Consider the following 17,027-nt stretch of genomic DNA (forward strand, 5'->3'; position numbering starts at 1 on the left):
TAAACACCTTTGAGTTAATTACTCAGTCTGACATGCAGAAAATAGATCAAATATACAAAGCAGCATTTCTGAGATTTTTAAAACAGTTTATTTAAAAGTAAATTTTAACCTGACCATTCACTTGGCATTATAACATTATTACCACTATTAACACATGCTGTGTTCTGTTTTTACTATAGATGGTCTGGTGTTGTTCCAAACACAGTAGTACTGTAAAAGACATACATATAAATACTTCTGCTAAATTAGAATTTTAACTAATTTATTTCAGCTTGTTTTTTTTTTATTACGCCCATGTTTATTATATACATCTGTGGATGTGCATGCAAAACCCTTGTGAAATTCCACAAAGACTGTAACTGAATCGTTGACCACAAATATAATCAAACAGTCAAAACCACGATAGGACTTAAATGATCCAATTGAAGCTTAGCATTGCTTGAGGCTGCATGAAAACAAGTGTTAAATGTAAAAAAAAAATATATATATATATTTATTTGCAGAATTTTTCTGTGATAGTCGAGTTACCAGAATGGTTTCAAAACCATTCACAGCAGGTTCACTGGTATCCTTCTGGGTTTTGAAATAATAAATGATTTATGACATTTGGGACACATCTCTCCCACATGCTCAAGATAGCTGCTACATTCATATATACCACTGGACATTTTGTATATTCAATTTCATTTTACTTGTATAGTTTTATTGGGTTATGTTTGTAAAGTCACACAAGATGACACCTGACAGAAGTTTTAAAGAGCCAGTCAGTTTGTCTATACAGGGACTGTGTGCCACCATACAGCTCATCTAAGAACAGAACAATGCACTGGTTGCCAGACATCACATGATCATAAGTCAGAGAAAGCTGTTAGGAACAGTATATATGAAATGGTATAATTTATTACTCTGGACATTAGGACAGCTTGTGTTCCCAGAGAGTCAGGGGTAATAGAGTGAGAGGGGCCTTGGCCCCTTTAAAATAGGGATTTACTACAGCAAATCTCATCTGTCTCGGGGTACATGAAAGGGATCATAATAAAATACCCTTGTGCCATAATCCCTGAGGCTATGAATCATTCATGAAACAGTCTTAAGTACTGTATATAAGCAAAGTCTATACTTAGCAGTGCAAATTTTCTTTACTGTACTGAAAGTAATTCAGAAATAGAAATTGTGAAAGTACAACAGAAACAAACAAGTACTGATACAAGTGACTAAGCATAATATTTTTAAACAATTGATCGGTGCCAGATGATCACTAATGTACTTTGTGTAATTTGTTTACTTAAGTATTTCTTCATGTTTTAAAATATTTTTTTAAAATATTTTTTTTAACTAAAAAGAATCTATCTATCTATCTATCTATCTATCTATCTATCTATCTATCTATCTATCTATCTATCTATCTATCTATCTATCTATCTATCTATCTATCTATCTATCTATCTATCAATTGTGGGCTCATAACTTTACTGCAAACTAGCTGAGAGGAGTAGGTCAGTCACCACACTAAACTGAATATGACTAAAAACTGCCTTTTGGCTAATGATCATATAAGAAAGATTAGTGGGAGAAGTGCATGCCTTAGCAACAAGCTTGTATTGCATGTGTTGGTGGTCAGATGGTGGGAGTCAGGGGTGAACTTGGGACCATAGCCATATTACCCACCATATCATACAACATTGTACTGTATCCTATAGACATGGACTGCAAGGTTCTTTAAGGAGGAACCTACAGTACATCTATATCAAAACCTATGTCATATGGTCAGAAAGTTCTCAGCAAGTGTCTGCATTCATACAAGAGAGTTATCCAGTGAGGCACAGTTACACTAAATTTAATGTGAGATAGCCTTGTGACAAATTTCTATCTTTTTCTGAGGTGCAATCTATGTTCCTGCAAAGTACAATATTCTGTTATAAATATGATATTAGCGGAGTTTATTTGCGGTTTTATGTGAGGTTCAATTTGTTCACATTTGAGCCTGGACAGTAGCATGGTGCACAACAACACTCAGATGACCTGAAAACAAAGATTGTTCAACATTATCGTTTAGGGGAAGGCTACAAAAAGTTATCGCAGTGATATAAGCTGTCAGTGTCCACTATGAGGAACATAGTAAGGAAGTGGAAGACCACAGGCACAGTTATTGTTAAGGCCAGAAGTGACAGGCCACTATTTGAGAGGTAAAGGTGAAGGATGATGAAAACGGTCAAAAACAGCCCACAGACCACCTCCAAAGACCTACAAAATCAACTTGCTGCAGATGGTGTCACTGTGCATCGTTCAACAATTCGGCACACTTTGCACAAGGTGAAGCTGTACAGGAGAGCGCTGCGAAAGAAGTCTTTTCTGCACACACACCACAAACGGGGTTGCTTGAGGTTTGCAAACGCACATTAGACAAGTCAGCTTCATTTTGGAATAAGGTGCTCTGGAGTGATGAAACAAAGATTGAGTTATTTGGTCATAACAAGGGGCTTTGTACATGGCGGCAAAAGAACACAGCATTCCAAGAAAAACACTTGCTACCCACAGTAAAATTTGGTGGAGGTTCCATCATGCTGTGGGGCTGTGTGGATAGTGCCGGTACTGGGAATCTGGTTAAAGTTGAGGGTCGCATGGATTCCACTCCAGTCAGCAGATTCTTGAGAATAATGTTGAGGAATCAGTCACAAAGTTGAAGTTACGCCGGGGCTGGATATTTCAACAAGACAACGACCCAAAACACTGCTCAAAATCTACTCGGGCATTTATGCAGAGGAACAAGTGCGATGTCCTGGAATGGCCATCCCAGTCCCCAGACCAGAATATCATTGAACATCTGTAGGGTGATTTGAAGCGGGCTGTCCATGCTCGGCAACCATCAAACCTAACTGAACTGGAGATGTTTTGTAAGGAGGAATGGTCCAAAATACATTTATCCAGAATCCAGACACTCATTACAGGCTATAGGAAGCATCTAGAGGCTGTTATTTCTGCTAAAGTAGGCTCTACTAAATATTGATTTGATTTTTCTGTTGGAGTGCCCAAATTTATGCACCTGTCTAATTTCGTTTTGATGTATATTGTGCATTTTCTGTTAATCCAATAAAGCTCATTTCACTACTGAAATATTACTGTCCTTCAGTTATTTGATAGATCAAAATGAAATTGCTGATCCAAACACCCAAATATTTACAGTATAAATGAAAAACAGAAATTGTCAGGGGTTCTTAAATTTTGCATAAGACTACGAAATAAATCAGTGATGAGTATTTTGTTCATTTCATAACTTTAAACTTTAAACTTTAAAATTAGTTTACATAAACGAAAACATTCCAGTAGAAGTGCTACTTACAATAAATGTGATTTTCAGGGTGCAATTACTTTTTTTCAAGTTGGTCTGTGGTGATTTTTGGTCTGCTGAAATATTCGTGATCCAAATCTGAAAATATACATATAGTATAATTTAGGAATTTGGCTATTCATTCAACATGATATCCAAAACCTCATTGTTGCTAAAGGAATCACATTTCAGCTGGATTAACACAGGGTGGTAATTATGCCATCAACATCACTTTGGAGTTACCAAGCAACAGAGGCAGCCATCTGATTTGAGAGCTATTATAAGACCCAAAAACTGTACACATTTTCTGTCTGAGACTATTAACTGTTCGAATGAAACCATGTCAGATTTAAAAGTGTGAATGACAGGTAGGCAAGTGAGAATGTGGTGTTTACTATGACAAGTAAACAAAGAAGTACTCACTGTTATGTATTGAATTGCATGTATTAATTAGTAGCGTTAGATGAGAGAAAATTCTGGGCCACAGTAGCTTTCGATCTCTATTGTAAGTGTGCAATCACTTTTCAACTAATCAACAACTGCTTTTACTAATTAAAATTTCTCTGTTGTTAACCAGATTATAAATGACTCTGGTGATGCACAAAGGTGGGACAAATTTGGCAGCCCTGCCTACCTGAGTTGAAAGGTGGATTTCACAGTGCTTTCTTTTTGTCAGGTTTTAGCTTTAGCTTAGCTTGGTGTAGTAGAATACTATATATATTATAGTTTACTGTGTATATATATATATATATATATAAATCTAAATGGCTTAACGCATTCCTGGGGAAAGTTTTTTGGTAGTCATGGATACTGATATTGGTATTAAAATGAATTTGCTACTTAATATTAATTGAGGGAATCTGGAGGTATCGTGGAACATGTTACTGTGCATTGTTTGTTTTTATTAGATTCATTGTCCATAACATTAGCTAGTTTATTGCATTAATAACTTTGGATTGCGTAAGGTTGAGCTGGAGAAAGGTGGTTTCTAATTTGCTCCAAAAAAGCGCTTCTGTACAGCTGTAAATAAATTATGTATTATTATTGTATTCATTCTGTCAGAAACCCTCTCTCATAGTAAAGGATTGATTGTGGCTTATCAGGGACAATACACTGAGTAAGACCTTAGGGAGTAGGAGAAACAAGCACATTTTTATCATACCACATGCTTGAGGTCCACATTGCCTATGGGTAGCTCTTTAGATAACACTTAATTAATGTCTATTCTTTATGTAATCATGAGTGATGAATAGACCAACGATGTTTTGCCAAAAGAAACATGAACAGGAAGAAATGTTTCCCCATATCTGTATAAAACAAGAAATATAGAAGTAATATAAGAAGTATAGAAATATACAAGCTTTGTAAAGAATTTCCTCACACATAATAAGAATCTCCAGGTTTCAGAGACATGTATCAGCACTGTCCATAGTATACATTTCCATTTTTATATATGTTTCAGCTTAACTCTCAGTGAATATGAAATTAAAATAAATAGATTATGTAAAAACAGAGATTGCAACAGTTGCTACCAGGGGCATTGCAAGATGGGGGAAGAGGTGCGGAGGTGAATTTGTACATAGGAATTGGATACTAAGACTCTCAAGCTATTATTAGTAATTGCTATGTGTACCATGCCTGCACTACAACTCTGTTTGGATCTCACCTCTTTGACAAGCTCTGGCACAAGTCTTTGCTCAAAGCTCCCTTGAGCACAATATACATGCAATTTGCATGATTTGATTGGTTGTCTAGGAGCAATTCCAAACGCTAATTGGCTGTGAGATAGTATGGACTCAGTAGACAGAGGCAGTCATGTGAGTGTGGTGAATATTTGAATTGTGGCGAGCACAACATCCAAACAAAATTAAGGATACCACAAAAAGAAACAAAGTGAGGGGAAATGACTCCTAACACATTTCTTTCCAAAGACAGCAAATGAGAACAAAATTGTTCGAGGCAAGTGACCTAATATGCTGCCGCTGTGTTGTCTAAATAGATGTGTGCTGTGCAAAAGTCTGCATATCCCTAAATATGAGAACCTTGTTTCCAAGCTGTTCTTATCTCTATCTAAACACTGAGGTAATGTAAAGCTTGAGAAAAATCTTTACAGATAAGATGCTAGCCGATGTGAAAAACAATATGTAAACGAAGTTTGTAAATACAGATGGATTGTGTGAATCTTTCATTGATCATGAAATACTGAAGTATTAACATGTATTAAGCAAGTTTTAATTCCATTATCACCTCAAATTCTATTCAATATTCTATGCAAATGAACCTGAACCTGATAACATATCAAACATGCCATTTATGCCTCAGTGTTATATCCTTCCTCTGTTCATCTCTCTTGTAGAAGGCTCTGTACTGACACGGAGATTAGTTAGTAAAGGCAGGATGTAGAATTAGGACCTGCAATGAATGTGATGGAGATGTAGACACTAAAGAATAAGATTTCTGAGAGGACAGTGAGCTGGACTTTGTGATGATAGGTAAAGGGAGAGAAAGAGATGTTAGTGCTGAAGGTATAATTGATAATCTGCCATTATGACCAGAGTCACAGAGGTTGACAAACCAGCACAGGGACTCAATTATTCTCAAACTGGCAAACACAAATCCTGAATAAATATAACATTAGTAATTCTCCAGCAATTGATCTACCAGCGAGTGCTTCATCATTCAGACTGTACATCCTTTCTTTATCACGCTCAGGATCAGCCAGAAACGTCGCTTGAATCTAATAAAGCTCATTTGCTCAAGAATCTGTTACAACCTGTGAAAGATCCAAATCATGCCTAAATTCTGGATGGCAAAGCAGTCTGTGAATGGACGTTCACTCGAAAAAAGTTCCCCTATGTATGGGGGGACTTCCCTTCATCATGAAATCTCCCAACGACCTCATGGTTCTTGGGTTGCCATGACTACACATATACAATGCATAAATGTTCAGTTCTGAAAAAATGCTCTCATTACCATAATATATTTATTTAAAATGCCCCAAAGTGGATACATTTAATGAATTAAATCCACTGCATTTCATTGTTTAAAAAAATTACATAAGAGATAAACACTCAGGCACCTGGAAGTGTTGGCCATCAAAATGAACTTAAGAAAGTGGCATAACTGGTAACAAGGGAATGAACACTGTATTCACTTATCATAAAAGCTCATAAGAGAATCTGATTTAGCAAAATGTCTGTTGTATTTTCAAGCTAGACACATGCTATTTTTTTCTCCTGTTTTAAGTTGACAAGCTTCAGGTCTGGATCAAAGAATGGCAACGTTGTTCCCTTTTCCAACTTAAAAACTGCCAACTCGATAGCCAATAAGGAAGACACAATACTTCATGAATCATGCTGTATAATTAAATAAATACTGTCATCCAGCTTTCACTTTTCACTCCTCAGACCATAGCCTCTGGCCTTGCTGAATGACACACAATATATAAATCCTGTGTCTTGTTAAAGTGGTAAAGAAGTAAAGTCTTTCAGCCCATGAACAGTTCTTCATGTTGCCTGTTATAAAAAGCCTGACTAATAAAGGGGGCAAATGTATTTTCTTTACAGAGTCATGCACCTTGACATAAGTGTACATGAAAGACAAGTAGTCAATGAGTTTCCCCTTTTGTGTCAGTCACTTAAACCACAGACCACGGTCTTAATTTTAGTGACAGATTTATACAGCCAGTACAGATCAAGAAGATAAAAACAAATTATTAAGATTTTTTTTATTATCAAAATAGACATATTCATTTTAACAATATTGTTCTGGGGTTTTCACTGGCTCAGAGGAACCGCTTGCAGCTCTTCGCTATTGCCACAACATTGTGTTCATCATAGTATACAACAGTACAGCATGATATTATGGAGAAAAGATTTGATTATCTAGAATAATCTTAATTATCAAAAGGAATATAAAGATCTGTCTGTTTCTTTTCTATTTGTTGCATGTTCATTGGCTTTATTTTCCAGTTACTTAATTCAGTGACATTTTTCAATAAAGCAATGAATCATATTTCCATTCTAAGGCTTCTAAGGACTTTTTTAGACCTTTGCTGTCTTTCTTGGCAGTTGATGTTGAATCTATAGCTGTGTATTTAGGCATTTTTCTCTTAAATGCATAGCTAAATTTGGAGCCAAAATCTTTTTATCTTTTCCAGTGTAGTTCATACTAAAGTATTTGTACATAATTGCATGTTTAATACACTGGAAAATACTTATTTATCTAATGATTAAGGTGATATTTGGAAAACAACAATGTATTTAAATCTTTCAAAAAAAAAACAAAAAAAAAAAAACCTTAAATCATGACCCTAAAAGAAATATAAAACAAAAAACATTTTTGCTACCACAAATTTGTGCTGAGGCAAAAATAGGAAAAACCTATAGAAAAAATATACCTTTCAAAGGTTGAAATTTGCAGGATTAACATCTATCTAGCCAGAGGTGTAGCGCTGTGGGGACTTATGGAAATTAATTTACTTGTCCGTCTAAAGTCTGTTTTTTATGAGCGTACCAGCCGCTCTGTGATTTGAAGATTTCATCATTTACTACTGTCCGCTTACTTTCCATCACTTCTTACTGTCCATTTCTGCCATTTTTTATGTTACTCTAAAGCAGATCTCTCCAGCTCACATGCAGAATTTCAGTATGGCAGAGGTGCTAGCTGTTATTTTCTGCAGTCATGTATTTAAGTGCAGCGAATCCGTAGCGGCGGGACATGTTCTGCTGAAACTCCTCTTTAAGAGTCTTGAGACAAACACGGTACTGCTCATTGGAGCGGAACTTGGTGATGTCGAAGCTCGGTGCGTGAGGCATGTGAATCATGTAGGCATTAGGTAGAACCACAAACTCGTATTCCTACAAAGGAAACACAATTGTAATTTAAAAATAAATTAGTCATTCAACTATATAATCCTTGAAAACAAGGTAACAACACATGTAAATATAGGTTGTGTGTAAGAAGTCATTGAATGTCAAAACAACAAAAGGTTTTTTTCATAGTTCTGGCTTGATAATTATTTAATTAAAGCAATATACCGAAAGCAGAAGTATGCAGTTCCCCCCCCCCAAAAAAATAATCAACACATTTCAATATAAAATATAAATAATAATTTATATGAAATGGTGAAGATGGGTATAATAAATATAGTGATTTCAAATCAGAAATCAATTGTTATGAGATCTGTTGCTTAAAAAAAATGATAAAAAATAAAATAAAATATCAATAATAATTAAGTTTGTGTAGAAGAAACAAATAAATTCACCACAATTCTTTAGCCCACATACTGTATGTCCATACAAGTAATGCAAGATCATTAGTAGAGAAACCTTTTTTTTTAGTATTTGATATTATGTAGGTTTTATATGTAGATATACAGTATGATGGGTTTATTGATTTAATGCTCTCTTAAATACAGAATTTGTTGTGGATAAAAGCAGTAAAAGATCCTTAAAATCAGTGTATGCTGTATCCTATAATGTATTACATTAAACCCATCACATGGATATTAGTTTTTGTTATTTGTGAAGTTAATAAGATCACATTAAAACATCAGATTAAAGCTCAGTTGCTTCTTTATGAACATTAAAATCTTTAGATAAATTTGTTTGTCTTCTAAATATACAGTATGGGTACTAGAGACAGACAGTTCAGTTTACTCCTGAATTATACCTGTGCATCTAACTCCATAATGTGAGCCACTTTGTTCCAGCCGAATCCCACAAATCTGCGGTCATATTCTGGACTGTCCCTCCTCACCATCACATATGGCTCAAAATCAGCCTCCCATTGCACTCTGTACGGCGTTGTGGCTGTGCGCCATTTTGCGAAGTTGGTTGGAGCATGACCCTTTGTCCATACATGGTACCTGAGAAATAAGGAGAAAGAAAGACTTGAAGATTAAAAAAAAGAAACACTTATAAGACTTGTAAAGCAAGTTGTAAAATTCCAAGCTTGATAAGGCATTAATAAAAACAGAAAAGACACATTTAACCTTTTAAAATTCAACACATTTAAAAATAGACCAGCTCAGCTAAGTTGTGTCAATTGACTTTCATATGAATGCAGAGACCATAAATCACACTGTGTGCTCATACAGTAAGTGAAGATGTTCTAAGCCCAAGCCTTCAAGGACTTGCCCCAGATACAAAACTATAGATGGCTACTAAATTCATCATGCATTCATGTTATTCTTGGATTAGAAAACAGGGCACATATAGACTTTTTTCACATTTGGAGAGTTGAACATGGAGAGTAATGGAGAGTAATAAATATAAAGTAGCCCACAACTGACCTAATGACTCAACTCAAACACAGATATTGTGACAAAGACTCCTGTCTCTCCTACCCTGACTCCTACACTACACAAGATAAACTTGGCCTTTCTCTGATGAATTTTTCCCCCTCTATCTACAGAAGGATCTTACAAGTCATCTTGCAAATCACCTGCCAGATGAGTCCCTACCTTAATGTTACAGACCAATTCACAAGACGTCCTACTACTACCCTTACCTGTCTGTTATCATTAATGGTTCCATTTGATCAGCTAGGGTTATTCCCATCCTTAAGAAACCTACTCTGGATACGTAATATTTGTACTATGTATACCTCAATTGCACATTTCATACTTGCACATCTGTACATACATATATACATATTGTCTAAATGTTTACTGTTTACTTCAACTGCATGTTTTACAATTGCACATGTGTACATACAAATTGTATATATTGAATACCTAAATTGCACATTTCTCACACTTGCAAATTTGTACATACAAATTGTCTATATTTGCATATGTATATTTCATATGTATATTTAAACTGCACATTTCACACCTGTCATATGTCATTCTGTTACACTGTGGAGCTTCTGGCACTAAAACAAATGCCTCGCATGCCTGGCAATAAAGCTGATTCTGATTCTAAGAAAAGTTTCTCGTTTCTTTCTAAAATCCTCAAATGCACAGACTACAATCTTTCATCTCTCTATATCACCCAGAATAATCTCCAACATTCTACACAATCTTGCTTTAACGCAACACATTCTATAAAATCTGCACCTGGTAACCATAACTGAGAAGCTCCATGCCACTAGATCATCTCCAGTCCTCATCATCCTTGACTACAAAATTCATTTGTCCATCTTCATGAATCTTGAAAATAATGTCACAGCATAGAAATGGTTTGCTTCCTACCTAAAGTTCTATCAGAACATGGCAGGAAATCACATCTGCTCCATGCAGACTCTCTCCTCTGGAATCCCACAAGGCTCCATGCTTGGTCCTTATCTGTTCTCCCATGTGAGGTAATATTTTCACATGGGTTTTCATAACACTGCTATGCAAATGACCCTCAACTCCTTCTCTTCTTTCCTACCTCAGATATTTATGTACGACTTGACAAACATCTCATTCAGCTCATCAGTTGATATTAATCCCAGCAAAACTGAATTGTGGTTCATCCCAGGAGATAAATCCCCAAATCATAATCTTGATTTGATTTGATCTTCTCTCAACTCTCAGATCTTCCTTTTTGTTACAGCAGGCAACCTTGGGGTAACCATGGACAATCATTTTTTCTCATCTCACAAAGCTAATCTGACATGCTCATGCCAATTTCCTTTGTACAACATCACAAGAATTTCTCCATTTCTTTCCACAGAGGTCACTCATGTGCGTGTTCAGGCCCTTGTCATTTTGAGACTGAACAAATGCAACATGCTTCTCTCAGCTCTGCCTCTGAGTACAATTTGACCTCTGCAACTGATCCAGAATGCAGCTGCATGGCTTGTTTTTAAACTTCCCATGTTTTTCTCATACCACCACATCGATCCCTTCACCAGCTTTCTGTAGCTGCCCACATCAGATTAGAACAATGATGCTTGCATACAAAGACAAAAGTGGACCAGCATTTATCTATATTACTTTTTACACCCTGCAGTGCAGCCCATTCCTTCTTACCCTCTAACACTGCTCAGTTGGACCCACCATCTATTAGTGCACAAGGAAGGCATGCATCAATATATTTTCTGGTCTGGTGTCTAGGTACTGGTGTCACTGGCTGACTCCATATTACAAAGACCTACCTCTTCATTAGTAATTAATTAAGCATTTTTTTATTTCATTTTTTTTCTACTACAGTAACCTCCCTAAGAAGACTTAGTCATAAGACTCTTAGTTCACTAGTGAACCAGGATAAGGATGTTTTTAAAGACCACAACAACAGAGACCTCAAAGCACTCCTATACATTAAGTCGATCTGGATAAGGGCACTCCAAAAGCCTTCAATGTAAATGTAAATTATAATGTTATTTACAGTGAGCTGGAACTATAGCAGATAATTTCTTGCTCAGCTTATTCTGTAAAATGGGTGTAGATTTTCTTTATAGGTGAGTAGAAAGTATTAACAAAAACATTAGCATTATTTTTATTATTTTTTAATTCTTCAGATTTAAATAGTAAATTGAAAGTATTGTAAAATAGCCAATATCCCATGTACACATTAAGGGAAATTTAAAAGCAAAAAAGCTTTTCAGCATTGCTATATTTCAGTTAACTGCCATGCAAAAATACCAAGTTATATTTCTATCTTCATTGCTCTTTTACACTACTCTTCTATGTAAACAAATATACTGGTGCAATCAAATGCACAAAACAAATAACACAGTGTATCCTGTTACACTGTTCAAATATGTGTCAATTCTTACAATGCAGTTTTGTAGATAAAGCACTGCTTAACTGACAATACGGCCTAATGATGCTAGAATCCTAGCTTAATGATGGATGGGCGATGAAATGTCTACAGCATCATCTGAGTTTTTAAAGCATATTCAACTTTCTTCTCATTTGTTTCTGAAAACCAGTCTGTATTTAGTCTGTATAGAGGCATGTGCCTCTAATCTGACTCTATAATAGCACACAGTGAGATCTCACTTGGACTAATGCACACTTCTACATTCTTCAGCTATATGAATACATGTCCACACCCATATCTGGATCTTTCCCAAACTGTTGTCACAAAGTTAAAAGCACACAATTGTTTGGGATGATTTGGTATGGTTTAGAATTTCACTTCACTGAAACTAATGCCCCTTTTCCACCAAAAATAACTGAGTGCTGGTTCAAAGTTGGTTCCACTGGCGAACGCTCTAAGAACCGGTTTGCCTTTCCATGGGCTAGAGAGCCATCACAGAGCCGAGTCTGACGTCACGTGTCCCAGCGCAGCAACGGTACCTCAGCAGCGGCAAACACAAACACAACAACAATGGCGGATGTTGCTTTACTGTTAATGCTCATGGCTTTGTAAACATACATTGGCATCCAAACGTGGCGAATCCAACGTGTACGTGCAGCTCCGTGTAATTTGTATAAAAAGGGAGGTTGTAATCGAGAAAGTACATAACGTTATTTGATCATTAACACAGAAAAAGTTAGCCTTAGCATGTAGCTACCTACTATCATGTGTGCTGATAAGTGATTATATTGCGGTAAAGTAAAAGTGTATTAAACATTAGTAAACATTAGGTATATTATCAAATGCGCTAACAGTAAACATGCCCACAGCCCCTGACACAAGCAGTTCTTAAGTCCAGACCAGCAACATTTTGGTGCTACTTAAGAACCACTTTTCCTGGTTCAGAGACGGTGCTTTGGCTGTCGAAACAGAAAGAACTGGTTCTAAATTAGGCTCTGGCTCCGAGGTTGGCTGAGGTTGGTGTGAAAGAATTCAAATGGCCTCCTGACCTCAACCCCAATGAACACCTCTGGGATGAACTGAAGACTTCTTGCCCAACAACACTCCTCAACCTCACTAATGCTCTTGTGGATGGATGATCATATTTACACAGCCATGCTCCAAAAAAAGTGGTGTATGGATAAAGGTATGGGTGTAATGGTGTCCACAAACCTTTGACCATATAATGTATAGTGCAATAGACTTTTTTCATTGGCTTATTTATAAATTGTCTCTTGCTTTTGTTAAATCATACTGCAGCTGACGGTAAAGAAAAAAGCAACCAGCTTAGAATGCATTTTCTACCAACCCATTGTAAATTAAAGGTTTTAAGGGCAGTAGTCTAAAAAAACAGAAAAAAAAAACTTCTCAGCAAATTCTATGCAAGAAAAAACTGAACAGGCATTTTTATAAACTGAATAGGCTTTAAAAAAAAAGAACACCTGCATAAGGTAACTTATGGAAAATGTTTCTCATTGTAAGTACTGATGTACATTTTGAACTAGATGTATACTGTTATTACTCAAAACCTTCAAAATACACATCTCTCATTTTCTTTCATTATTTTCACCTGAAGGTAAAGAGGGTGCCCATGTCCAGCTGGGACAGAAGCTCAGCCTTGGATTTGGGAAAGGACAGCCGGTATCGCAGTGTCTCAAATGCAGGCACCACCAGAGCTTTTTTAGTGTGAGCCATGTCCAGCTGTACTACAGATTTTCTGCAAGACAAACAATATACTTGGATTTGATTGTACATAACCCACAAAAGAGTCCAAGTCATTTTAGTTTTGGTCTAGATCATATCACACAGGTGCTTAGATAAGGTGATTGGATAGTTCGAACATAAACATGTGCCATTTTAAAGGTACTGCATTGAAAACTTGTAAGGATCATATTACCTGAGGTATTCGTAGAGTCCATACATGGGCAGGAAGTCGATGTCAGACAGGAACATATAAGGTGTGCTGACTTGTTTCATGGCAACATTGCGCAACAGGTTGACAGGGTAGAACTGACCCTCTTTGTAGACGATATGGTATCCCACATTGCTTCTGCTCATGAGTACCTCAGAACCCTGGGCATAACGCAGGAATTGCTGTGCCTCAGCATCAGACAGGTAGAGAGCCAGACTGATGGGTCCTTCCCAGTGTTTACAGATGGCCTCTAGCATCTGCAGCCTAAGACATGCAAATAGCAAAAAAGGCATTTGTTAAGGTACAAAGGACCTGCTTTGCCACTGAGGGGATTCTTCAACCACCAGGATTTAAACAACATTGCATCACAATTTCTTTTTTCCTGTGATAACACTGTTTTTAATTTAATCCTACTACAAACTACTAGAATGGTATTTATGAACAACAAAGGCCAAGGGTAAATTTAGAGAACTATAAAAAATCAAATGACTTAAAAGTAATGAAGACATGCATTCCCTTATGGTATATTTTAAAGAAAACATATTGTGACCATCATAGTCTTAATGTAATATTTCACCTAAATATAAATAAACGTTTTCTGGAGCCTTTACTTATTGCATTTAAATGCATATTAAAATCCTTAGCAGCTCATCTACTAATAGTAGTTATGGATGCCCCTAGTTTCATATAGATATATTTAATCACAATATCCTCACTGAACACCTTTTTTACACAATGCAGTCCAAAACAGTGTAGGCAGCACACTTTGCTTTCCTAGATGTGTGCCAGAGTAGCCCTGCAACAGAGAGTGAATGCTTCAAAATCACAAAATCTGCAGGACCAAACAAACCACCGACACCTTGCTTTAGATTACCACAACCAAGTTCTGCTTGCATGACTCCAACAGAGTGCTTCATATTCACTCTGGAGGTTGGGTTCTGAGCAACACCCACCATCAAAGGGTCCCACACACCCAGGGGCTGGCTGTAGGATATTTTACCAGGCAAAAAAATAAAAATAAATAAACATTTCCAATCACAACAAACATTTACCAGTCCCTCACCATCAATGTTTAAATTGTGAGATGTAATTCATGCCATGCAACCACAGAACTAGTTGGTGGATTGAAACATATGTTAAATTTTTCTATTTCTTTTTAAAATGTGCCAAAGTCTGGAACTCTAATACAAAGTTATACCATTCTGGCTCTCTCTACTGCCATGGATGTTTTCAAGATGTATGCAACTGATCCTGTATCTTCTATTCCATTGCCATATTTCGACTCCAATGCACCCCCACTGAGGAGCAGGCAATTCATGACATGTCCACCCTCCCGGCCCATGTCATCACTCTCTGTGTCATGGTAAACTCTGAAAAGAGCTCGATTTATTAATGTTAGCTTCTCTCTCACCCCAACATGAAGTGGACATTATTTCATTCACCATTCGTATTCAAGCAAAGCAATATGTGTGATACCATCTCAGGCTGCAGATTATAAGACTGTTGATGGCACCCAGTGGTAATTCCCTTAGGCTTGCTGAAACTAAGAGACTATCAGAAGTCTGTTATCACCCTGCAGTTGAAGCCCAAATACTTTACCAAAGGCAGAGACAAATCCTTGCCTTTGTGAGAAGGGCAAAGGCACTTTGTTACTGCTAACCTTCCCTTCACTTGTTGTTTTGAGATGGCCAGCAAGGCTTTTGTCCCAAATTCTACTTTTATTAGTGGGTGGCACACCCTGTATTTTGTCGGAGAACTAAATGTTTTGGCAACTGCCTTGTATGTATGTAATTAAATGGTTCAGTTATTCATTGTTATATTTTCTCCATCCACCCACATCATCAGAGTTTCAGATTCTAAGCATAGTATTGTAAAAGCTTTAATAATATATGGTATAGGTAAGGAATTATTCAACCGAATATCAGAAATATCAGAAGTTCGCAAAATAAAAATACTTCAGAAGTTTGAAAATGTGAATATGTTGCATTCACCTGTCCATGGAGAGCTGGGCCACGAGGGTAACATCAGTCTGGTCTGCACTGGCCTCGTACTCGTAGTGCAGGAAGTAGAGGTGTGTGCGATGCACAGTGAAGCGCTCTCTCCGGAACTCATAACATGGGTCATCCTCATCAAGCTCCAGTAGAGTCTTCTGGAGCTGAAACACCACAAACATGTTAATAAGACAGCAATGAAATGTATATTTTTTCATTGAGATCCCCTATGATCCAAAATTGTTCAATCAGTGAATTAACCAAAAAAATTAACCAAGCAATAGATACACACACACGCACACACACACACATATATAGTATATATAAATTCTGTAGATAATATTTACTTTCTTGGTAATTTTTTCACTGATTTGACAGTTTTAGTGTACATCTCCCACTTTCTTTGGGTAATTCTATGTACCTACATTCTCACTATTGTGATCGGTTTCACTCGGACAGCCGAATAACTCCCTCCTCAGCAGGTTGCCGTCGTACTCCAGAAAGGTCAGATAAAGGTTCCTGAAAAACTCCACATGCTTGTTCTTCACCCGCAGCTTCTTAGGAGAGTTCCAGTGGATCACCTGGACATTCAGACAGCAAAAAAAATCTATTATTCATTAGCCAACATGTTTAGGCATAGATTTTTTCTTGCTGCCTGAAATGAAGCCAGTGTCTGATAATTGACACCTTTTTACACCTGTGAATCCTCTCATGCACCGGACCTGCCCGATTCACCATGATACTATGAGTTCTTTGAGCTTTTGCACTGTCTGCTGCTGTAGATCACACCACATGTACCTTTCAGAAACTGCTACAACAATTGTCAGGCTTATCCCAGGAGTTTTATTAAAAATATGCATTATCCTTTTAACACTCTTAGTATTGTTTGCCTTTACTTTTTCTTTTCCAACCCTGATCTGTAATGATATATAATCTCACTATCCTATTCACCCAAAAGAGACATAGTTTGTTGAACAAGGATTGCGCATCATGTTTTGGTAAAAAGATTTTTTTGTCACTGTCACCTCTGGTTTGCTCATTGATTATCTACATTAAGATTT

The 17,027-nt window shown here is 36.8% G+C and overlaps 1 protein-coding gene across 3 annotated transcripts in view; it reads right to left on the reverse strand.

Moving 5' to 3' along the window:
* Positions 1-7,040: 7,040 nt before the first annotated feature.
* Positions 7,041-17,027, reverse strand: part of LOC113645482 (xylosyl- and glucuronyltransferase LARGE1) — a 48,289-nt gene continuing 38,302 nt past the window's right edge. For all 3 annotated transcript variants that reach the window (XM_027151096.2, XM_047804426.1, XM_027151098.2), the window contains 6 exons: positions 16,392-16,547; positions 15,967-16,130; positions 13,961-14,239; positions 13,634-13,780; positions 9,002-9,197; positions 7,041-8,187 (listed from right to left, as the gene is read on the reverse strand). In XM_027151096.2, coding sequence (XP_027006897.1) covers positions 7,990-8,187; positions 9,002-9,197; positions 13,634-13,780; positions 13,961-14,239; positions 15,967-16,130; positions 16,392-16,547 — 1,140 coding nt within the window. In that variant the 3' untranslated portion in view covers positions 7,041-7,989. The remainder of the gene's footprint in view (positions 8,188-9,001; positions 9,198-13,633; positions 13,781-13,960; positions 14,240-15,966; positions 16,131-16,391; positions 16,548-17,027) is intronic.

This window comes from Tachysurus fulvidraco, chromosome 19 (genome assembly GCF_022655615.1).
Source record: "Tachysurus fulvidraco isolate hzauxx_2018 chromosome 19, HZAU_PFXX_2.0, whole genome shotgun sequence".
Taxonomy (NCBI): domain Eukaryota; kingdom Metazoa; phylum Chordata; class Actinopteri; order Siluriformes; family Bagridae; genus Tachysurus; species Tachysurus fulvidraco.